Raw genomic sequence first — 25,289 nt, 5'->3', positions numbered from 1 at the left:
AAAGCCAATTTATCACATTTTCTATAAGATATGTTTTTCTTCTATGATGCTAAAAAAAACAACAACAACAACAAAACCACTTACTTTCAACACTTGACCTTTAACAGTGAACCTTTTTAACATGAATCTGATCGGCCTGCAACCGAAGTCCATTGTAATGCCCACACAAAGGCAGTTCCTGCTTAAATGTTGAGCACAATTACAGAACAATGAAGGGGTGAAGGAAACGACACAGCAACAAGGCCGGCCGCTGTGCCGCGGCTGAAAGGACGTCGTGGTTTCAGTATGAAAGGGAGAATAGCGACCTGAGGTTTCTGTGCTTTCATTTGCAATGCAAATGGTGTCTTTTGTCCTTCATCTTTTATAGGCTACTGTACAACGTGTGTGTGTGTGTGTGTGTGTGTGTGTGTGTGTGTGTGTTTGCATGTTTACTGTTCCTGGCTGACGGACGCCGGCAGCACCCTCACCCCATCAGAATGACAGAGAGAACAGGTGAAAAAAAAATGTTTGTTTGGCTACAAAGAAACAGAGAGGCTCGCCGGCACACACACACACACACACACACACACACACACACACACACACACACACACACACACTCACCACCTCACCCATCCACCCCTCCCACCTACAAAGGTCAGAGGGAACACAATGACAAAGTAATCACAAACACAACCCGACCAGAACAAACCAAAAGGCAGACCCGGGCGGTCTCCGAAACGGCCACTCTTATCAAACCTACTGGGGGATGACCTTCCCAATGTCAGAAATCTAAAACTGGACCCGAAGTGGTTAAACAGAGATTATGAGACCCATTTTGCGTGTAAAGAGCGCAGTCAGTCGTGTGTGTACATGTATGGGAGCGCTTCACAAGCTGGTCGGCCTTTTAAGCACCGCCTGGATCTGGGTCTGAGTCTGAAGCCCCCATGGATGAGCGCATAAATCCCATCATGCACAGGTCTCAGCTGTGGGATATTTGTAAAGGAGGGAAGAAGAGCTGGGAAGCAAACAGGCACCATGAGGTCGTTTTTTTACTGGCTCTATGTGTGGAGTGGTGACGGGGGTTTGGGGGGCTAAGATGGATCACGCTGTCAAACGCACGTCTTCACTGAGCCGAGATACAGTGGATATGCAGGGGGAGTGATGGCGCTTTAAAACCTATCAAGGCTGTGCAGATGGATCAGGATGAACCGGACGCACCGGCAAACAGGTTCAGCCGGACCTTTGATCTGCTCGTTGAGGAAAGGCTTGCCATTCGTCGCCTCGCTTCCCTTCTTCTTACCTGCATCACTCCCTCGTTCTATCCTCTCACTTAGCGATGACTGTTCTTCACACTTCCTCCCCGACTCGTGATGAATAGTGTTCTTACAGCTGGGTGACACCATAAGAGAAGGAAGCCATGAATCTTTAATGTGTCCTGTTCATAAATTACTGCCGCGCCATCAACCCTGATCCAGCCTTAATACATTTTGCGTGTCTCTCCGTCTCTGTCTCTCAAATGATCATTAGCGCATTTCAGTGTGCTGAGTTGAAAGTGTCGAGATGAAGGGAAAAAAAGGGTCTCGTTAAGGAGATTAGAATATATAGGCTCGCCCATGAAGCTGGAAACATTTGCAAAAGTCTCTGTCTTTTATAGCGCCAAACAAATTAGTAATTAATAAAACAATTAATTAATTTCACCTGGGACACATAATGTTGATCACTGCATCTGGTCATTGATTACTGATGCATTTAAATAGGAACAAACAGAGGGTTGTGTCTGAAAACGAAATATTCCAACTTTATGGGCAACAGTGTATTTGAGCACTGAGAAAAAAGTGGGCATGTGTTTACAGCGTATGTATATTGTATATACTGTACTACAGTGTGTGTGTGTGTGTGTGTGTGTGTGTGTGTGTGTGTGTGTGAGAGAGAGAGAGACACATGGAGGCTTTTGTCATTGTCACCTGGGCAGAGCGTTACTGTGGCAGTAGAGTCACGTCCTTGTCCATTCTGCCATTTTCCCTCTCCATGCTATATTGAGACGTGTCATTACTCACCGCTGACAGTGTGTCGGAGACCCGGTGAGAAATGGCCGATATCGGCGCCGGCATCGGCCGCTCGGTGACGGGGATGTACAGCTATTCAAAGTGGGATCATCTCTGGGACGGGCAGCCCAGGCCACGCAATCACTCAGTCTAACTTACTTATTTGAGAGTCAGCAGTACGCGTTTGTAGGAAAAGGATATATTTACACGCCGCCCTCACGTCCACGGCATTGTGTCAAACACAACCCACCACGCATAAACACTTCTTAGACGAGCAGGATGCAGCGAGACAGCAATGATTAATGCTTATTTCAAATATTCCATTAGCCGGATTAATTAATATTGCGCCAAAGTGATTATGTGCTTGTTTGTGTACAATCGTACCTGCAGATAGCGGTGTGTGTGTGTGTGTGTGTGCACTGAAAACAATCCAGAGACGACTGTTTGGAAACAAGCTAATTAGAAAGATGAAGTCCTGACAAACAGCCTCCTATTAGATGCACATTTAACCTAATTGCACAAACATTGTGCCCGATAAATGTTTAGTCCTATAAATGATCTTCATATTCCGCGGCCCAGATGTGAGAGCATATGATAGTTCAAAGGCACTACAGCAGCCGTCCGTGTTCATGTGGGAAACGTGTGTGCATTTCTAACATGTCAGTTTGTGTGAAACGGGCTTTAATCTGGAATCGTACTTCAAGCTTATTCCTTACATTTTTTTCTTCCATTATTATAATTTCTCTGTTTTGCATGGCGATACACTTTTCTAAGACGATGTCTTCGTTATCCTGAAGAAGTCATCCGTGTGATGATTCATGTTCCCTCTGACTTCTGTCGCAGTCAGACTTTTCTCACATCTGCAGCTGCTGGTACGACGCCCAGAAGCCAGGCTTTTAACTACAAGAGACCCGAGCATCATTTTCATAATCTAATTCTAATTTTAGCTTCTCTACTTCACCTCGTTTAAGGATTTATTCCCCAAAAATGTTTTTTTGAACAATACTTCTCAGGGCCAGCAGTAGCTCATCCGTAGGGACTCGGCTCGGTGATTGTATTTTAATAAGAATAAACGCTGATTTACTTTTTTACATCCCTGAAATTTAAGACTCACGGCTGTCAAATTGATTAAAAACAATGTATTGACCCCGTCTTCCCTGATGTTCTCATCTGTATTATCAGTATGAGATCACACTCATCTTTTAGAATTATGCACATCAGAAATTGGAAAGTGAATGTTTGATTGCTGCTCTTGTAAATGAACGTGACATTAAGCCCACACATCACGGCTAACACAAATGTGTAAGTCAGGAGATATATTAAACCATTTCAGGCAACAACAACAACAAAAAAACAAAAAATGGAAGCGCCGGTGTAAAAACAGACAATAGACACAGGCGGTAAACAGAATTAACACATGGCAGCTAAAAAGCGAGCTGAGTGGAGATAGTGTGAGTGGGATGGAGACAGACAGAGGGAGATTATTTGTGTTTGTGTGCTACAATGTGAGATGTTGTGCTGCGGTTGCAAGATGTCACATCTTAGTCATCCCCAGAAAGCTTTACTGAACATTGAAGGCTTGGTTAGAGAAAATCTATTTGCCATTGCGGGATGAGGATTTTGCTCAGGATGCAATATTACACTTCCTTCACAGCACAAAAATGCACGAAACATAACAACAGCAAAAATAAATAGGCTTTTTTTTTTAGATTATTTTGCCTCTTATCGGTTGTTACATTTGAATGGCTCCCCTGAAGGTAAGAATATGTTCTGCATAACTGTTGTTCTGCACAGCGCCACCAAAATGACGCTGAATAATACACGCAAACAAGTCCGTATCTTGGAGCACCTTACATTTCTTAAATTGAAATGCATTCTTCCATTAATTCACATATTGATCGGTTGCAAAAAAAAGGGGGGGGGGGATAAATTACTCTTTGAATTCAGATTTTTGCTCATAATAGGAATCATTCATCAGCCGCCTCGCTCCCTCCGGGCCTGTGTTACAGCAAACTAACAGCTTGCGCCGACGAATTAAAAACTGATTCTTTCCACCTTCGCTCCGAGCACTTATCAATTATAACCAGCCAATATTTCTTGCCACGATAACATTAGCGATGCCAATAAATTCACCGTGAAATGTTTCCGCTCTGCGTTAAGAGCGGAAACAAAAGGGAGGTTTGGGCAAATGCACAACCTACCTTGTTTTTTTGACAGGAAAAGAACAAAGAGATTTCATTACTAAAAACACAAGTTCAAAAAAGAAACTGTGGTGAAATAATAATAAAAAAAAAAGGGGAACCATGAAATGGAGGAAAATAAAGCTCAACATCCCAGGGCTCAGTCAACGTTGTCAGCCGAGCCATTCAACAAGTCGAACCCCTGGCTTATTGAAACAAGCTTTTAAATATGCCATGAGTTATTTACAGATTCTTTAGAAGCTGCCGCGGCTCTGAAGTCGTGTTTGATGGGCCACTTGAGACGCTGCAGAGGGATGTGGGAGTGTGGGAGGACCACAGGATACGGACTGAGCAAGGGACAATGGATTTTCTGATATGAGTCCTGGAGCTTGAGATTAATTGATAGTGAAATAATGAGAGCTTTTAACCACACTGGCTCACTGGCTCATGTCGTTCTTTAAGATGTCTTCCTCTCTCCTTCCTTCTCCGACTATCTTTTGTGTAATCTTTGTCCCTTTGCCTACACTTTGTGACTGTGTGCGCCCTGCAATTAACAGTTAAATAAATCTATCTCCGGCACAGACCGGCACATTAAAGCATTTGTCCACCGGAGAGATAAAATACCTAATCAAGTTCCCTTGATGGAGCTTGAAGGTATCTTAAAGCACAAATGTAAGGAGAGAGCAAAGAGTTTGAACTGTGCTGATGATGTACATTCCATATCAATCATGTTTTGTTCCCTCTTGAAGGACAATTCCTTTAAAACAACTTATTTTTGTACTATTTTTTCAGTAATAACATTGAGTCTTGTTTACAGTGTGTCTGCTGATCTTCAAAATGCTTCCCTGCCAGACTCCATTACGCCGATGTCACCGTGTTCCCAGATGTCAACAATCACTTCAGTCAATACAGCGTTATCAGAGTCCAAAGACATGATGGCCGAGGCTACAAAAATAAGTTGTAATAAATCAGAATCCCCCTACTGCGTTTCTAAATGCTTGATAGCTGATTGAATTACAAGAATAATTGCAGTGCGTTAAGGGCTAAATGCTCACAACAGCATGCTAACATGCTCTCAATTACGTTGACATTGATGGTAAGCAGGGGAAGTCCTCACCATTTAGCACATGAGAATGCCAGAATGTATTACTAATTGGCAATAAAGCAAAGTGCGGTCGGGGATGTTTTAGTGTTGGACAGCATGTTGACTTCATGGTGATTGAATGAAAAGGTAAAGTTAGAGGATCACCAAAGATATAACAAATCATCCTGAAGGGGGACGTGACTGTCGGCCCTTATAATCGTGGTACTCAAGGGCATCGTCAAAGTCATGAGGATTCATCTCCTGGGGACCATGACTTCACCCCTACATCTGAGCCTCAGTCCATCCACTGCATCGTTTACAAGAGTCCAAGTTTGCCAAATGTGTGGCAACTTCAAAGACGTTCCCTCCAGACTTTTCTCAGATACACGAGAATGGGACTAGAAAAGGACTAGAATGGGACCAGAATTGGATTAGAAAGGGACAAGAAATGGACTAGAATGGGGCCAGACTTGGACTAGAATGGGACTAGAAAGGGATCATAATTGGACTAGAAAAGGACTAGAATGGGACCAGCATTGGATTAGAAAGGGACGAGAAAGAGACTAGAATGGGACTAGAAAGGGACTAGAAAGGGGCCAGAATGGGACTAGAAAGGGATGAGAATTGGACTAGAAAGGGACAAGAAATGGACTAGAATGGGGCCAGACTTGGACTAGAATGGGACTAGAAAGGGATCATAATTGGACTAGAAAAGGACTAGAATGGGACCAGCATTGGATTAGAAAGGGACGAGAAAGAGACTAGAATGGGACTAGAAAGGGACTAGAAAGGGGCCAGAATGGGACTAGAAAGGGATGAGAATTGGACTAGAATGAGACTAGAAAGGGACTAGAATGGGGCCAGAATGGGACTAGAAAGGGGTGAGAATTGGACTAGAATGAGACTAGAAAGGGACCCGAATGGGACGATATACGTAGATTTGGATGGACAACCCCAAAACATAATGCCTCCAGCCAGAGACATAAACAATGTAACTGCTACTCTCCCATTAAAAGGTTACACAAACAAAATTGATTTACAAACTTAAATGTCTCTTGAAAAGCAAACATACACACACACACACACACACACAAACACACACAGAGCAAAAACTTCCCTTCCCACACAAAACTTGCCAAAAGACTAATTCACTTACATCGTCCATGACTTGCCAAGGTAACACCCATGGACCAGCTAACCAAATAAACGATGGGGAGAGGCACAAACAAATGAGAGCAACTGCATGCTGGAAGGGACGGAGACATTCATTAAGCTCTGGGCTGGAGGAACTGTAGCAGCAGGACTCTGAGCACTGCAGCAGGAAGACGGATGATCTCTGAGAGAATGAAGGAAATACCGACTGTACCTGCAGCCCCTGGAAACTTCCCCTAATCAGTTTAGTGTATTTAGACTAAACAGGGGGGTGAGCTTTATGGAGGGTATGAATGGGATAATGCTGTTTATTCAGGTGCACGGAGTTTTATAAGGCAGTCAATTTGCTGGCTCCAGAAACACATTTCTGTTGATTACGCAAACAAAAGGACACATTTGCAGAAAAACAAAGCTTGGTGTCCGGGTGCAGGCTTACTGGCCACATTCCCATATTAAAGGGCCTGGCCAGCTCTCCATGCACCAAACCCTGGTGCAGAAAGAGTACAGCTGTATACCCCCCCCCCCCCCCCCCCCCCCACACACACACACACACACACACACACACACACACACACACACACACTCCCATGTGACCTTGTGAATGACTAATGTTTATAAATACAAGAAATGTTTCACATTTGGGTATTCATCAAAGTAAGTGGTTCCGAGTAGATCTCATATTGAAGTATTGCACCACGCTGACTCGGAGCATGTGTCAGGCATATGTGAAACCCACAGCGGACCCATTTACAAGTCTTTCACTTTTTGCAGGGACACTCCAAAGTGTTTAGTGCCTTTTTTTTCGAGGGATAAACATTTTTAAAGTGTCAGTAATCTGGATCAATGATCTAGACCGTCTATCGTCAAACATTAGCATCATCAGCCTGCGGACAGATTTAGTGCTGGGCTCAGTTGTTTCTGCCATCTGCACCAGCGCTAGGAACTCACATCTCTGGTGATGGCGTTGATATGCTCACAGGTTTGGCAGAGCACAGCGGCAGCTGTTCCCGTCGCCTCCTCCAGCGGCTCTCACAAGTTCCTCCACAGTAAATCAAAAGCCTTTCTTTTAACTTCTTATAAGGTTCTCCGGGTGGATGCAACATCAATCACCTTCCCCGTGCTCTCCCACTATTCTGTCATCCTTCACCGAGGCTCTAATGCCTCCACTCATTTCAAAAAAGGAGGCTATTTTTCTTTAAATGGCACAAAGTAGCGCATTAATACCTGCATCGCTTAAGTTATTTTTCACTTTTGTTAAATGTCCATTTGGTTTCAAAGATTATGGATGTGGGTGTTTCCTGACTGCCTAATATGTCATCTCTGAGGTGGTGCAATTATGTTAATTGATGATAATTAAGGTCGCTTGAGCGTGCCTCACATTCATGAGTGTTAGGTTTTTAATTTGCAATAATGATCACTAATGTATGAACGTCTTGTGAAGTGCAGCCATGGCTGTGTTTACGTCTCCTCACTTAAAGGGCTGACTTGACATTTTGAGAAATAAACCCATTTGCTTTTCTTGCCAAGATCGATACCACTCTACAGAAAATTTGGAGCTATGCTGGACGATTTAGCGAGCTTTGGAGCAGTATGGGTCATAAGGGACATAGACATGGGTTTATATAGCTTTGATGAAGGCTCTGTTCGTACATGGGCACAGATTGCTTATAGTCCTTCAATGTTATCAGTCCCGGCGGCATGGGCGGGCATTGGCGGGCCGTGCCCTCTATCAGAGTCAGCCGTGCCCGCCCTGGGCTGGAAGCTGTTTAAATTATTTGGGTTTTGTTTTTTACCTCGGAGTGGCCATCGCTCTACTATTCCTATCTCGGTTGGTCGATCATACAATTCAACCAATCCAACCAACGAACCAAGGCAACGTGCTGGCCAATTACAGGTGTTGGGGGGCGGGTCACTGAGTTAACAACAAGTTATTTAGCTGTGGTGTTCGGCATGGATGTCCGTATTTTTCCCCAAAAAATACGCGGACAAGAAGTGAGGACGAGAACGGGAGTGAAGGCAGGAAGCAGCGATATTTACTTCTACTGGAAACGTCAGCTCCGAAGTCAACCGTAACACTGGAGTAAACATTCATGCTAGGAGAGGTAGCTCCCTAGCTGCTGTAGCTACCGCTCCTAGTATGAGTTCAGTGTTCAGGTTGACATCAGTGCTTCTGTTTCCAGTAGAAGTGAAGCTGTATGGTGCTATCTGCACAATACAGACCTTACAACCCTTGTTGCTGGTCTTCTTGAATAAATGCTCGAGTTGCATAAATGGACACAGCACTACACTATTTTGTTTGTTTTTTAGATTTTGGGATGAACTGCCCCTTTTTAGTAAGAGGAAAATTACTTCTCCGCACTGTAGGAGTGGTCACGAAGCCATTGTTCTGCCTGAAGCAAATAAAATGTAGGTTGAAAAACTTTGCCCCCCTGAAAAAATGTAATGCCCCCCCCTAAATGTTTTTCTGCAGCCGGGTCTGAATGTTATGCATCGTCTGCCACAGTGCAGGGGTGTGAGGCTGGAGTGTGTGAGTTCTACAGACCAGAAAGTAATCCTCAGTACTAATGTGATAAACAATAAACACACCCCAAATTTGATTTAATTAGCAGACATTGTAAAGAAACTAATTCCCAGTAATTAACAGTGGGTTTTTTTTGCACACCAGCTGAATAAATCCCTCATCAAATGGAGTGTCGCATATGCACCAGCAACTGACATACGGCTTAATTGTCAACAATTAAGCTCTCTAATCAGAACTTTAGCAAGAAATTATTACATGACATTTACACAACCACATAGCTGTAGGTTATGTTTTACTTGGAAAAAGTCCTGTCAGGGTGTGCCAGCAGGCAGTTAGCTTAGCTCAATGCAGACAACACGAGAAAAAGTGGTTCTAGTTGTAATTAAGTATTCGTTAAACCAGACAGAAACCAATGTGGGGGAAAAAAGGACACTATGCTGAATTGGTAGAAGCTGGACTGCCAAAGTGGTCCTTGGCTGTGCACATCCATTTCCCCTGAGTTGGTTGTTTCTGTTTGGCAGGCGACCAGTCGAGCCTCCAGGAAGTTACTTCCCACCGGCCAAGAGGTACTCCAGAAAATACCCCCGAAAAACATGTGTCACGTTTACACTTTATTTGGACAGATTAAGCAAAGAGGCGCTGCTAGGTAGATTTGCTACCTTTGGAGAGGGCCAGGCTTGCTGTTTCCCTCTGTGTGCTCAGCTAACCTGCTAATGGCTGCAGATTCATATTTGCAGAACTATGAGCGTTCAGTCAACCTCATCTAAAGCAAATAAATGTATTCCCATCACACCAAATATCTATCTCATTTTAAAAGGCACCTCGTCAATCTCATTAACCCAGGGGCATTGTTGTTAAATCACTGCCACGTTATATCCCGTTATACCACATTACAGCAACCTTTTCAAGCTTTAATGATGCATAACCTTTTCAGTTTTGATGAAGTATAAATAAAGAAATTGATATAAAAAAAGAACACTAACACACATTAAAACCATTTCTACTGACCCTGAGAGCGTGTGGCGACCCCACCGGCAGACCGGTGACCTCCACCCGCGCCGTGTCGTCCGCGTGAGCACCGATCCCGTGGATGAAGAGAACAGGCCGGCTGTACAGGACGTCTCGCTGGGGAACCAGGTTCAGATCCCCGTCCACGTGGAAGCTGGGGTCCGACACCGTGAACGTCACATCCTCGTTCCCCGCACAGTCGTCGAACTCGACTGGAGGGAGAAAAAACACAGAGAGAAGGTAGATTACAAACAACAGAAATGTCAAGAACAATCAGTTGCCGAGGTATACACGTCACTGTGAAGACAACCATGATTGTCAGGTATAAAGAGATGCCCTGAAGATAAGAAGATAGAAGCCCTGAGGAAAGAGGAGGTTGGATCTGTCATCGAGTCTACAATGGAAGTCAGTGATCTCTATTCCCACAAGCTTCCTGCACTAGTTATGACCCATTGCAAGCTACTCGTTGTAGACGTATTAATGTGTCTGACTTGCATTTGCAGCACCGTTGCATTTAATGCAGCGGCTCCTTATTGCAAGACCGATTGAAGAGAAAGGATTTAGCCCTAGAACGTCGGGGGACTTTCACCCACGCAATTGTTGTCATTTCATTGTGTTGCTGCTGTCTTTGTTGCGTGGGTCCGTGGGTAGCTTCAGGATGCTCACTGACCTCATTAAAGGTAGGCGTGTATCCCTGCTCCCATCCCTGGTTTTTAGCCACGTGATAGTTAGTTAGACCTGATAGAGGGTAAAATGTTTTGGGTAGACTGGCAGGGACAGATAAAATGCAAATTACTTCACGGGACAGGGCTCACAAGTCCCTAGCTCCATTATTTTTATTTTTTGGGCTATTTCGGTTTTGAGTCCCTAATTTTCCACTGATTTTAGAGATATTTATACGGTCCCACCATGATACCATTCTTTTCTTTTGATGAAATGTTGTATGGGGCAAATAAAAGAAGAGTACTTCAACTTGCCATGTATTGTTGTACTTTTTTTATCGGGTAAATCATACCCAACGTTAGTGACCTCCGACTGAAGGACTCTACCGGGCTTTTATCCCTCCTGACCATGCTCATCCACTCTTTATCGCGCTCACACACTCCCCTCGGTGATGCGACATGATCCCCCGTGTCCTCCCCCCACCATGAGCCCTGACAATCCTCCGCCTCCCTCGTTTTTTTTTTTAACCTCCTCTTTACCTCGGCCTCCTGCGGCGCTTCCTGCTGTTGCGGATCGTGGAGAGAGGGTTTCCGAGGAACTCTTGTGTACACGTGTTGTTGATCAGGGAAAAAAGCAGGTGCGACATGAACCACATGAGACTGTACGACTCTCAGCGGGGGGTCTGGAAGTGCGGAGAAGTGTCAGACATATGGTGGCTTATATAAGACGTGGTTTCTGTTTGAGATCAAGAATCGCCCGGAGTTGTAAACATGATGAACAGGATATTCCATAGGGGATGACATCATTATTAAAGCCACATGTCTCTGGACTGACATGTCGTGTGATACCGAGTCTACAAACAAGGATGCATCTTAGATGGTAGAGATTAAGTTCCTCCACTCCACTGGGGCAAGAAGACTGTCAGGACAATGCCCTACACGACTCATCAATTATGGATGTCATGCATTCAGCTTAACATAACACAGGAAACTCTGTGGTAGCTCATAACCAGCACAAGGAAAACCCTTCAAAACAAGATGTGGAAGTCTCTGATCCCTGTGTGCTGTTCACATTCTTTTCTGTGGAAGGAATGGATTCAGATTTGAGCCCATATTTATGAAGTTTTTCTGAGCAGCTTGTGGATCAGCAGTGCCTCTCTGAAAATAGAGCACGACTCCCATCTCCAGTGCAAAAGGCTGTGCACTTCCTCCGCTGCAGCGGCTCATTAAAAGTGGAAAACAACACAGTGGAACTGCCTTGATGTGGAACCGTTGAATCCTCACGACTTCACAATTACAATGCATTATAATCACGGCCGGGCAGCTGTAACGGTAATGGACACAAAAAGTTAGCATCGGAAACAGTTGCCAAAGAAAAATCAATCATTCAATCGGATCGATCATTAAGTGTGGCAGTAAACTGCAACTTTGTAAATGTATTTTATAATGTTATTTATGATTTGGATCTGTTTGAGCTCTCATTTTGAATGGAACTTGCTTTGGGCGATATATTCTATGTACGTAGAATTGATCACCTTAAAAAATGCATCCCAACAGCAATCATTAAATCAAAATAAAGAAAAGTAATATCGTTGGCTGTTGCAGGACTGTGCGTCCTTCTACAAGCTGCAGTGTTGACAGCTGTGAGTAATAACAACATTAATGCATGTTGTTGACATTCATTATGATAATGTTGGGGTAGTGTCTTTGTGGGGGGTCTGAATGGAATGCCGCAAGCTTTTTTTATTGGAAAATTGATGGTAACACTAACCTCAGTTTTAACATTGGATCGTTTTTCTCACTTCTTTCTACAAAATCAAGTGTATTCTGGCGAGATTAGTAACTAACTCTAGTAACTGAATGTCTATACAGTAGTTTTTAGTATCCGAGCTGAATTAACTTCTTGCTAATACAAACGGCACATTTAAAGCACTAAACTTGTATCACAACGAATTACTTTAATTGTAAAAAAAAAAGAAAAAAACCCACAGGAAAGGCAATGTATTTGTCAGTGAGGTCAGCGCTGACAGTGGTTGTTCATCAAAAACTGCATCAACAAAACAAGTCCTGGTCAAATTCTTTATTTTTTCTGACAGCAGATCAGTTTCATGCATCGCGGCGAGTAATGGAAGGAGACGGAGCCGCCACAATGAGCTGTTAGATGAAGAGATGCAGGTGACAGGCAGACCACCTCCATTCTCCATTCAGCAAGGTAATCAACTACACTGCTGCCCTGCTGCTGTGAGGGAAACTACTGCTGCAGTGTGCCGCATGATGGAAAAAGTCAACTATTCTTTTTAGTTATATTACTTATATTGTTTGGCTGTGTACACAGATACACCAGTTGCTCTTATTTGTGACAAGGTTATGGAGAACGTGTGGGAACAACAGAATCCTGGGAAATGTATTAAACTGCACTGTTCCCACCAGTAACCACTGCTGGTGCTAAATCAACCAGGACTGAAATCACATTTGTATTAACGATTGTTAAATATAATTGATATAATTTACATGCATACATGTTGTAAATGTACTTATATGGCACTCTTAGCATACATGTTTCCAAATGCCCAAACAAATTAATAATGGAGAAATGATTAAAACAATACATAACATGTGACAGTAATATAGTCATTATAAAACAAGATTACAAGGCTTTGCAACCATATGACAAACTCCATATGGGGAGACTATGAAGACTTTATTAGTTTATTTGAAAAATAATCATCTCTCATCTCTTCATTTCGGGAATGATGTGCTGACGAGGAAGGACAACCCTCACTCTAATTAAGCCTTAATAGCTGGTGGTCCCGATGCATACAGATGAGCACACAGTCGGGGGAACAGCAAACCACTGCTGTAACTAACTTTGTTCATGTTTCCCCAATCGGAGCCGATGCAATGTAGTTGGGAAGAGTCTACCAGCTAAATGCTTTCATTGTCGTGTGCCTGGCTTCTCTTCCAAACTCCCCGCCATTTTTACTTTGAAGAAGCAATAGCTGCCGTGTCCCACTTAATCTCATCAATCCGTACAGGTCTATCACGTCAGCACCAGGTGAAATGGGAAAAAGTCCACGCTTAGCTCGATAAAATCAATCGACTAAAGTCTATCAAAGCACTCATTTGGTGCACTTAACCTTTGTGACTATTTGGTCCGGCTTCTTTTTGCTTTTTTATCTCTCTCACTGCAGATATTTTTAAAGTCTCTCTCTGGACAGAATCGTTGACAGAATCTGGATGAGGGTAAGAAGAGAAAAGCCGAGTTTAGAACGGAGGGCGATAGAAAAAAAGAAGAGAAAGGAGAAAAAAATGACAGGAAAGGAATGGGTATGGCGGCCACTGAGGGAGAGCTACAAAGTCAACAACCTACTCTCGGGGGAAACAAGGCTCCATCTCAATATTCAACTCTCACTTCTAAGCCAAAGCATGAAAGATGTGTTCATTTCCATTCCCATTACAAGCCTCAGATTTATTTCAATAACATGGGTGCACTCTTTAGAGCCTGCAAATTGCAGGCGCCAAATAGTGTCAGTGGCATTTCAAAGGCAGCTCGAGTGTTTGATGGTATTCTAATGTTGTCAGGTTTTTTGGAGGATTTCAGAGGAGGCCATGGTGAGCTGGCAGCTTTGAAGTCAGGCAACAATGACGGAAAGCAACTTCCCCGCTCGCCACCAGCACCACCAGCACCCACTTCCTTTCTTTAGAGTGCTGGCTCAGGGTTGGAATAACCTGGATTATGGTCGCCAAAATCCCTCATTGATGACTCAAGAGGATAAGGAGGATGTTTGGGTTTTTTTCCCACAAGTTTGACGTTCAAGTTCCATTCAGACCAAAAAACCTCCCATGGAGCCTGTCAATGGTTGATATCCTAGAAACTAAGTCTTCTATGGTTACTTCAGCCTTGATCGTTCCCTCAAACACCACTTTGAAGTTTTACTTCAAGCTTTTAGCGATTTAAAAAAATATATACTCACAACCATTTTGCAGGGATTGTATAAGTGAGAATTAAATTCACATTCATGACAGAACTTCATTTACAGGATAATCAAGCAATCTACACCCCGTTTCACACGTTATCTTTAACGAATAAGGAAAAAAACTGCCAGCCAACGATGTGTTACTTAGTTGTATAAATGTCTCTGTATTATTCAAATAAAACAAATGTGAAAACACATTTTCACCGTCACCATGTCAGTCACATTCTAAAACGTGTAACATTAAAAAATGTCCATCAGAACAATGACAACAACAAACTGCAATCCAAATGTTCTCCTTCTCAATGATGAATCAACGTATTTTGACACCCAACATTATCCCGGTATATTTACATTGGCTCCGCTCTCTTTGTCAGCCACATAAATTGGATTTTTTTTCTTTCCCCCCACCCCACCGCCACTGTCAAGCACTAAAGTTTTCCTTTGAGGTGTTTTGAAGACAATTTTCTGTCTTGTAACTAAATGTCAAGTCTCCATGATGGGAGAGATGGGAATCAGAGGAGTAATCTCAAAGGTGGCGGCTGTGTTTGAGCTGATAGCTGCCGTGTCGAACCAGACGGAGTGTGCTCAGCCTCATAAAAAGAGCTCAGGAGAACACCGTTCTCAAATAATCACTTGGCATTAGAGGAGGATCTGCCTTTGAAAATGTATTTACACCCCGAGTTGCATTTTTACCCCCAGAGTTCCCTATCACAGAGCATTGTGTGAGCCACATTATTGGGATTCGGTGGTAACAAGGCTCTGGCTTTTCTTGGCTGCGAAAGATAACAGTCTGAAGGATTTTGCTAACTAGGGGGGTCCTGACGGGCTTTCATTTCGGGTTCAACAGTTCCCGCTCCTCCCACCACTTCTACCTTTACTAATCCCATCGTGTGTGTTTGTGTGTGTGTGTGCGTTGGTTCTAGGGCCCTTGATCGTGCTTTGATGAATGGCCCTGTCCACTGCACCGATGACCAAAGCCAATTAACGTACAGTTATGTTCTGATCTGAGGCAGCATCACAGAGGACTCATGTGGACTGTTAAAGGTCAGTCAAGCAGGCTAGATACTGGGAAACATGTTTCTATGCTTTTAACACATCTAAGCTCCTGCTAAGAAACATACATCATTCTAGTTGTATGGTTTAGCTTTGTATAGAATTCATGGCCATTCCCACATGTGCTTTATCAAAGAGCACTAGATGCCGACGGTAAATGAAAGGAAGTCGGCCGCCACAATTCAAAACACATGCCTGCTACATGCAATCCCTCCGAATGGGTTTTATTGGTACCTTTTTAAATCTATTGTTTACTTTTCCTCTCTTTTCTTGTTTTTACTTCCATCCATCCAGCCGAACCGCTTTGTTAACATCCTTTAACACAACAGTTATACAAGCAAACATTGTCATTTATGTTTCAGTTGACAATAAAATCAATTTAACAGTGGTTACCCTCGGGTAGGATATGTGCAAATATCTCCTTTTTGCTTCACACCAACTTCTTGATATTTACATCACCACAGCTGGAATAATGATTCATGGGTATTGTTCAGACTTTGTGCTCATTTTCTAAACATACAGGCATCGGAGGTGTGACTAGTGGCCGAGGTGCCGACAGAGCATGACAAAAACATTTTCAGAAATCATTGAACGGAAATCAATTTCACCCCGGTGAGAGTGTAAACAAAGCTCTCCATCTGCCACACGGCAGCCTGAATTCAGCCGGCACAAACCCCCGCACAGGGGGTGACAGCGGGCTGGTGCACTGCTGTGTCGAACCAGTGTGTAACGTTAATTTTCTGAATGTTTTAGACAAAAGATCTGTCCAGATATTACACATTAAACCTTCAAATATTATATTTAACTTCTGATGAAAGCAGACAATGCTTTTTGGAGACACAGTCCCTCATTGTGTGACATTTGACTTGTTTGTGTGTGTGTGTGTGTGTGTGTGTGTGTGTGTGTGTGTGTGTGTGTGTGTGTGTGTGTGTGTGTGTGTGTGTGTGTGTGTGTGTGTGTGTGTGTGTGTCTGTGTGTGTGTGTGTGCAACTCATTTCAGCTAACGGAAAACAGCCTGCTAATTATAACACATTATGTGCCCCCAGAGTGTTCTTACAAATAACAGGTCTATAAAATATCACTGTCAACTTCTGCCCTCAGAAAAAAAGATTTGTATTGTTAGTGGGTTGGTTGTTTTTTTTCTTCTTTTTTTCATTTTAAGCTACAATAAAAACTGTCAAAACAGTAGAGAAGTTACACTGTGCAGCACTGACATTCTTGAACATGATTTACTTGAGGTTCAGAGATTGTGTTGAATCACCAGCTTAGAAATGTGCAAAAGCTGATTATGATAAGCTGGCACTTACAAAATAGATCAGTCGCTAACAGCTTAGCAGCTGAGTTGAAGTCATTCTCCAAACTGTGCACTGTCGAAGCTATCTGGTGCCGCAGCGCTCTCGTTTCAATCAAAATCACCATATTTTACCATGTACATGAAAAGCCTTTGTTTGGCGTTGTGCTAAATGCGGCGGCTGGTTGTGGAAGTGATCTGATGGATTGTTAGATTGATCTGTGAGGCTCCTTGTTATCGCAGTCAACACCCAGAGATGGTTATTTTAGTCTGCCGCCTCTCTCTCTCTCTCTGGGTAAACCAGGTTTCTGGTCTCTTTGTCTCTGCTACTGTAAAGTTGTACAAATGAGACACAAGAGAATGGCGAGAGTGAGCGAGTAATTATGTTTAAATAATGAGGGCCGGCGCGGTGCTGACTTACCTGACCTCACCAGGCCAGATATGCCAGGACCCTTCAGCCAAGTCCACTCACGCACTTTCCAACAAAATAATGAACCCAGTACTAGTCTCGTCCTATTTTATTGTAGTCTTATTTTTAAATCTGGCACCGGAGGTCTTATTAGGCGTAACAGATTCCAAATCATGGTCAATGGTCAAATACACTGGAGTTCAAATCCCATCATAGCCCGGCTGCCACACATCATTACTGTCTTCAGTATTAAGCTGACAGAGGCACGAGCATGGCACAGAAGTGCTTTGAGTTTAATGCTATGACATCAGCATGCTAACATGCTCAAAGAAACACAATGCTAAGATGGTGATTTAGCGGGTATATTGTTTACCGTGTCAGGTCTGTGGTATCCCTGAGCTCTACGATAAAACCTCACATTAGAACACAGACCGACCATCAACAAGGTTGTACAAAGGTCCGTATTTGTGTCTAAATGATGTTACTTTAACTGTAGCTAGTTAGCGTAGCCAAGCTCCGATCGATCCGGACCATTCAGAAAACAAGCATTTTAAAAGTTGTTTGCTTATCGTCTTGCAGACCGACCTAACAAACCATGACTTCAGACTTTTTATAAATCAGCGTCATTATGTAGTTACATTACTTCGGCATCCTTTTATTTTATCCATTTATTGCAATCAAATCAAAATACAATTGTTTATTTGGGCTTCATACTGCTGTAGTAAACCAGCCGATGTGCGCGTTGCTATACACGGCCAATACAATGAAATTCACCGATCACCTCTGGGTGAATTTATGAACTCGGCGTATCTGGGCCTTCGACATGTACAAAACAGCAAAAGTGGTTCTTTCAGACATAATTGATGGAGGTAACACACAAGGGACATGGCTTAGACGTTGTGTCTCCCCTCAGAGGGCAGCAGCCGTCAATGCTTGCAGCATCCCTCGGCCCTGCATCTCAGTTTTTGGCCAGATGTTCTGATGCATGTGAAGCAGCGGTGGATTTGCAGCTGCATCACGATGGCAGGGCTGCAGACGTCAGCATCGCTCCAGATGCCACGGCTTCCCTGCCAGAGCTAGGACATGCTAAATGGCTGAAAGTAATTTCTAAACACTGTGCATTGGCAATCATAAGAGTCACTGCGCTTTAACTGCATGCTGCATTAAATTACTGCAGTACTTCATAATAAATGGACTGCATTTATAGAGTGCCTTAACGGACAAAGTGCTATACAATTTGCCTCTGATTCAGCCGTTCCACGGACTCATATTCGGATGGTGGAGGGGCTTGTGATGACCGGACAGCCCACTTTATCTCTTGAGCCACAAGCCGACCGTAGTCCATCTGATAGGAGGACGGGAGCAAATTAGCATCTTGACTATCTAACCATCCATCTGCTTCTGGTTTCCTCCCGGTTTTATTTAATTTGGATATTTGCCATCACAATATTCAGCCTTGACAAAACAAGGCAAACAAGAAAGAACCTTGGGCTTATTAGACTTTAACAAGGTTTTCTGAGCAGCATTTCTCCGCCATAATTACGATGTGGATTTCCCCCGACGGGCTGCAGCACTTTTCTTTATAATCACTCGTGTTCATAGGGATGCAAAATAAGTCAGAGGCTCCATCGCTCACTCGCAGTCACAAGCTCAAACAGAAAGAAAGAACCTACAGAATCAGAACCTCATTATTACAGGCAGCGCTCCATAAAGATGTTGGAGGCACATGATGACAGGAAATTGCACTTTTCTCCGACATGAAAAGCACGTAGCTTACATCCCCCTCGATGTACGGCACGTGTTTGTTCTGGTCCGTGATTTAATTGCGTGAACCTGCTCGCGAGCAGGAAGGTAAACACGAGCATGACAATGCGCACTCGCATCTAATGAACGGATTCATGTATTCCATCAGCAAGCCAGTCAGCCCATCAGCTAAAAATATATACCGTTCAAGGTTTATCACAGTAAATAATATGCATACATAACACCGACAGCGACGGTAAACATCCCGCTGCCTCCACGCGGGCTGGGGAATGTTTAGGCCTACAGGCTCGTCTCTTTGAAGTTGTTTCAAGGTTACACCTGCTAAAAAGGGGGATTCATTTGAATTTCTATTTCCGAAACCCATCACAGCAAACCCCTCACCCAGTTTTTTCTGATGTGAAAATATAAATGAAAATGTATCAGCGTATCCATGTGATTGAGATCCCCCCGCAGCCTTCCGCTTGACAAGGTTAACCACAGCAACAGATCTGCAGGGAGTGAGGGAGGGTTTATCTGAGCACACTAACAACCTTCAATCAGCCCGTGTTTTGTTTGGCAGCCGCGGTGGAGAGCGCTCCGTCGACGGTAAAGAGGGCAGGTGTGGTCGGCCGAAGATGATGGGGAGGCAGAAGGGAGATGAATCATCGCTTCGGTCATACGAAGACACAAATACTCCATCAGTTGTATCGTAACTGTATGTCTCTGTGTCATTAGTATATCTGACATCAACAAGTCAGCAAATAAGACAATAGAAGATCTAATCAGCCCATTCATCTGCACTACGAGGCAGCCAATGAATTACACGGCCTACTTTGCCAGACTTCCAGTGAGACCGTCTCAGCTGGACTACTCTTCCATTGATGTATCAGCGATAAACAGCCAGACTACCGGTCACCGAGGTGCATGATGACACGGCCATCGATTTGAACACATCACCTGATCGATAATCTTGTTTTTTTTAAACTCGCTGATGAAATAAATTTGAGACGTGAAACGTAAAAGCGCACCCTTTGAAACGTACGAGCGAGCGTCTGGCGCTGCAGGGGCGACGGAGGAAGCTCTGAGCCTCGGAAGGAGTGTCAGTGACCGCTCGCTGACTGCTGCGATAACACCGTGCACTCGGTTGACTTCGAAGTGTGGCGGATCCATAAATATTATAGATTGGTGCTGCTTCTTCCGCATGCTGACCACTGAAATACACCCTTCCCTGAATCAGTGCTCAAACTTGGTCGGGCTTACATTCACAGACCGATGAACAGTAAGTTTGTGTTGATTTCCCCGATGCATGTCTATGTCTTCCTGATGTCCACACTTAAACACTTTAGATACAGAATGTTCAGAGCCTTTTCAAAAGTGTGCTGTGCTGCAGATTTCACTGGAGGGCTCAACTGACATTCCATTGTGTTCTGATTTTAAACCGGAATGACAAAATAAATTTACTGGCAAGAAATAGTTTACACACACACACACACACACACACACACACACACACACACACACACACACACACACACACACACACACACACACACACACACACACACACACACACACTGCTTCTTTGTTCTATCCATTTCATTTGAATACTACGAATATATTAAGTATGTTGTGATATTCAGAACTTGAGAAACACACACTACTTATGAATATATATATAAGTCTTGCATCAGGCCTAGAGAACTACTAAGTGCTGTATTTTGCAGCCATTGTGGCCTTCAGTCCTCACACTTATATGCTATATTAATAAACTCACTCACTCACATACACTGAGGTAGCAATTCAAATTATTGCTTTCTCACAGGTAAAACATAAGGACGTGACAGAAACGGACAAGAAAGCATTGGGCCTTTAAGTTGATCCAGATTTGCGTCTGACCTTGCTGTATAATATTTTGCATTTGCAATTTGTAAGTGATTCAAGTGATTTGATGCATTCTGGTAAACGTGCATGTATGTAAACCATCTTGATCTGTGTTGGGAACTGTACCAGGGTGTCTATAAATAATCTCTCTCTGTGTTCTAGCCTAAAACAGCTGGTGTTCTTCATTCTGGGCTTCAGTGTCTGGATTATTCCAGTCTTCATCGACTACACCCTTCAGCTCCAGAGGACAGACAGACCCTCGTTTGCAGAAGGTCCGCTGGCAATTCCACCCAAAGGCTTTTGCCGGCACGCCAACTTTGATTCTGAAATAAGCGACATGGAGGTGCCGGAGCACCGAGTACAAACGAAGGTGTTTGGATGCAGAACCGGCGACGAAAGATGTGATGTGCATGTCGAGTGAGATTCCATGAGAACAGATGGCACCGAGATTGGAGCTGTGATCATATATATGTGTCACATAATAGCTTCAATCATACATCCTCACTGAGCAGCTCTAAAAGTATAAGTGCGCCAGTAGCATATATGTGCAAATAAGGTCATGGCTGTTTTTAAAAGGTCTAGTCTGGCCTAAACATTTAACAGCCAAGCAGGAAAAAAAAAGTTGAAAACTTCCTGCCAACTGCAGCAACACCCAAACCTGTCCGTCACACAGCTCAATGCCATTGACACACACATACATGGGTATGCACAAACACACACACGTACAGTCCAACACACAAATCCATAAGCAAATGTAATTTCACACACAAGCCGACACCCAGCAACGAGCAGGCACCCGGCGAGGCATTCAAGCATTCAGGCAGATCGATTGGCTTTCAGGAAGCCAGTAACACCCAGGTTGAGCCCCCGAGGCTCCAGCCAAGTTACTCAGCACTTTCCTTGGCCACTCAAGAGAAGCCATGCTGGGCTCTGGGCCAGGAGCCAACCACGGGAAGGAAGCATGCGGGGGGAGAACTAAACTTTTGACACAAAGTAATTATGTCACTTCTTGTGACAGGAGCCATCGTTATCCCCTCAGAGTGAGTTCACAGTTCATTTGAGGTGTGTGGTTGAAGGTCTTTGTTGAGGTATAGCCTTTGTTGGTGCAGCCAGAAGAGGATTCGAGGATTTAGGGGTTTGAACAAAACAAAAAAAACACAATAGAATGGAACCCAAATGAAACCATGAGGGGCAAATCCAGAGTCTCCATTCTGGAAAGCAAAAATAACTTTATAATTTCATTTTTGCTTTATTTAGAATTTTTGTTCTAATGTGCTGCATGACCAGAACAGTTTCACTGGAAATAACTTTAATTGTGTTGCACCCAGAGGAGAGGACAGGCAGATATGGAGGAGGGGGAGTGTTGGGACGGTTTAGGTTGTTGTGGGAATACTCTTTTCTTTTGATAAGACTATTTCTTCATTTTGATTATGCATACCAAGATATGAAGCATGGAGATAACTGAGGAAAAACTAAGAGAGTCTGTAAATAGATTGATAAATTAACAATGGAATCAAGATTCAAATTATTAAAAACTTCCAGTTCATTATTTGCAGTTACAAGATGTTTTTAAATTGAATAACCTGATTTATAGTATCATTTAATATGAAGCAATACAAATAAATGGACACAACGGGTGCTTTTTAGTTTTTCAGTCTAAGAAATAAAATAATCTTCTAGATTTGGTCTTAATAGAAATTCATAACCGTTGCTGGTTGAACAAGTACATATATAAATACAGATTAATAACTGAGGATAAACACTGAAAATATGTGCCACCTCGTTTGTCTTCACAAGCAGAAGCAAGTGGGGGTAGAGAGAGAGAGATCTGAAAAGGATGTCAAATGTAGTGTTTTGCCTTCACATTTTCAGGGAGATTATTAAACTGGTTATTAAGTGAGTAAGGTCTGACCCTGAGATAGAGTGTGAAAATGTAAAATTAACTGAAGCATTTCCATTTCTGAATGACATCTGTATTCTTATTGAAAATGGAAAAAACTGGGGGATTGGCCGGGAGCACATTTTATGGTCTTATCGTGGAGGAACAGGTATTCTAAAATAACACGAAATGTTTGTAGAGTGGAAATAAAATATAGAAGGAATGTATGGAGAACGAGGCTATAAAATAACGAGGTGCGTACTCGCGTGGATGGTTTGTTTGTTTGTTTGTTTGCTGCGACGATGAAAGAGAGAGTGAGAATAGGTGGTTTGTTTGATGGCTGTCCTCTGCAGCTGCTACTGACAAAATCCATGTTTATGGGCTATAAACATAACTGAATGGAACAAACAATCGCATACGCACAGATAGTTTGATGATCGCAAACTCACACACAAATGCACACCTTCATTACCTCAACCAGACTATGTAAATACAGACATAAAGCACATTTAATCCCAGTGTTAAAATCATAACTATCTGCTTAAAGAAAATCAGCTCGATAATATTTTCGATAAAGTACACAAAATGATTATATCACTTTCCAAATGTCCAAAGGTCTCTCTTTACCAATGATGACTAAACATTCTGCTAATGGGTAAAACTGAACAGAGCTATAGCTGTGCCATTAAGACCTTTACCAAATAATTGAACACCCTCATCATATTCTCACCCTAATGGGTCAGAAATAGCAGTGTGCTCAGCGCTCCGAAGCTTCAAACTATGATTCACTCGGTAAGTGTCCATTTCGGACGTGTCAGCATGACCGACAGTCCTGTTTGTTTGACTCATCCACAAGCCTGTGTGGACTATCTTATTCTTTATACTACGTCAGCTGCTCTGAGCATCCGCATATTAAATATCTTCACTATCAAATTAAAGGAGCAATATATGACATTCAGAGCATTATGTAGCAGCAGACGACTGTTTTCTATGTAAAAATGAAGCTGAGAAATGTCAACCCGAGCGGAGAACTACGTTGCTCTCCCTCTGTGTGTGTTGTTATCCAAGCTTCTCTTTGCTCTGTTGCCCATGTCAGCCACATGGGCTGTAAATGTGTGAGTGTGCCTCACTGGCCGCCGCATTAGCACCCACCCTTCGGTGCCCCTCAGGTGGTGACTGTTAGCTTGGTCAGGATGTTCGGTACTGTTAGCACCGTAAGCTACGAGCCTCCGGATCAGGCATCGCAACAATCTTGTATCATGAACCCCTTGAAAGCAAACAATTTGTTTCTTGGGATTTTAAGATTTGAACATTCAAACAAAGAATTCCTTCACAAATAAGTGACAGTGCAGGTGTGAAACATTGGGCATAAAAACCTAATATTCGATTAATAACCGTTTAAAAGCATGTTTTTGCTGTATTTCAAGGCCACTTTGTTCTATTTCTTTATCTTTAAATTAGTTATTTCATTGAAGATCACTGGTGTCTTTTTTTGTTGGAGAATAAAAAGCATTTAACAGCAAAAGTATTTATTATGATGAGATTGGGATTTTAATAGCATGTTGGAACTAAATACCTACTGGAAATCAATGCATTGATCAATGAAAACAATGCTTTCCTTGTATAGTATAGTGGAGAGAGAATAGACGGTGGCAAAACAATGCAAGCGATTGAGAAATATTTTCATCATCAAAAGAAGAAAATAACAAATGCAATCTCGCCCATGCTTATAGAAATGAAACCATATCTGATCGTTTTCTCAAACTGTCACACCAGGAAAGTGCTATTGACGTAGTATCCAGTTGTTCTAAACAGCGTCATAAAAACTCAGCGAAGCCGTCTGGCCAAATTGATCTCCTGAGTGCGGTTAAAAAATATATCCTTGCACAAGAAAGAGAGCCAAGCACAAAGTTTCCAAGAGGGAAGTACACAACTTATTCCCCTCCAAGATCAGACCACGCAGACCTAAAATGACCACATCGCCTTTAGACCAATCCATCAAGCTAGCGGCTGTATTCGCATGCAGGAGACTGCTGTACTGAGAATATTTTGATACATAATACATGGTCCAAAGTCTAGAAGACGAGAAGAATCTTGTTTACAGCTTGTATTCGGAAACTGTATAGCAAATATTGTAGTATAAAAAGCTCCCTATGGCCAAAGAGTAGTAGCACTTTATTCTGCAGTGGCATGCTGTTCCTTGTGTGGAGGAGGTCTCATCCTCACACGGGTCACTTAACTGTAAACATGCATCCAAGGAACGCCCAGGCGTGTTTGATATTGCATTAGTGGCTCTTCTGGCTTCCTCTCTTTAGCCCTCAGAGCTCACTGAAGTGAAATTATTTGAAAAGCTAGAACTAGAAAAATCCACAGTAACATCACAAGACACCATCGGGTATGTTCCAAAACAGGGCTAAAAATA

General features: G+C 43.0%; 2 protein-coding genes across 2 annotated transcripts in view; one reads left to right on the top strand and one right to left on the bottom strand.

The window, feature by feature from the left end:
- The window catches only part of cdh13 (cadherin 13, H-cadherin (heart)), a 291,682-nt gene that overhangs the window by 175,306 nt on the left and 91,087 nt on the right, over positions 1–25,289 (bottom strand). Inside the window, exon 3 of the mRNA XM_084018321.1 lies at positions 9,973–10,184. Coding sequence (XP_083874447.1) covers positions 9,973–10,184 — 212 coding nt within the window. The remainder of the gene's footprint in view (positions 1–9,972; positions 10,185–25,289) is intronic.
- Positions 1–25,289, top strand: part of hsbp1b (heat shock factor binding protein 1b) — a 341,874-nt gene that overhangs the window by 260,489 nt on the left and 56,096 nt on the right. The gene's annotated exons all lie outside the window — the stretch shown is intronic.

This window comes from Eutrigla gurnardus, assembly GCF_963514095.1.
Source record: "Eutrigla gurnardus genome assembly, chromosome: 9".
NCBI classification, from domain to species: Eukaryota; Metazoa; Chordata; class Actinopteri; order Perciformes; family Triglidae; genus Eutrigla; species Eutrigla gurnardus.
This window is presented reverse-complemented; position numbering and strand designations above follow the sequence as displayed.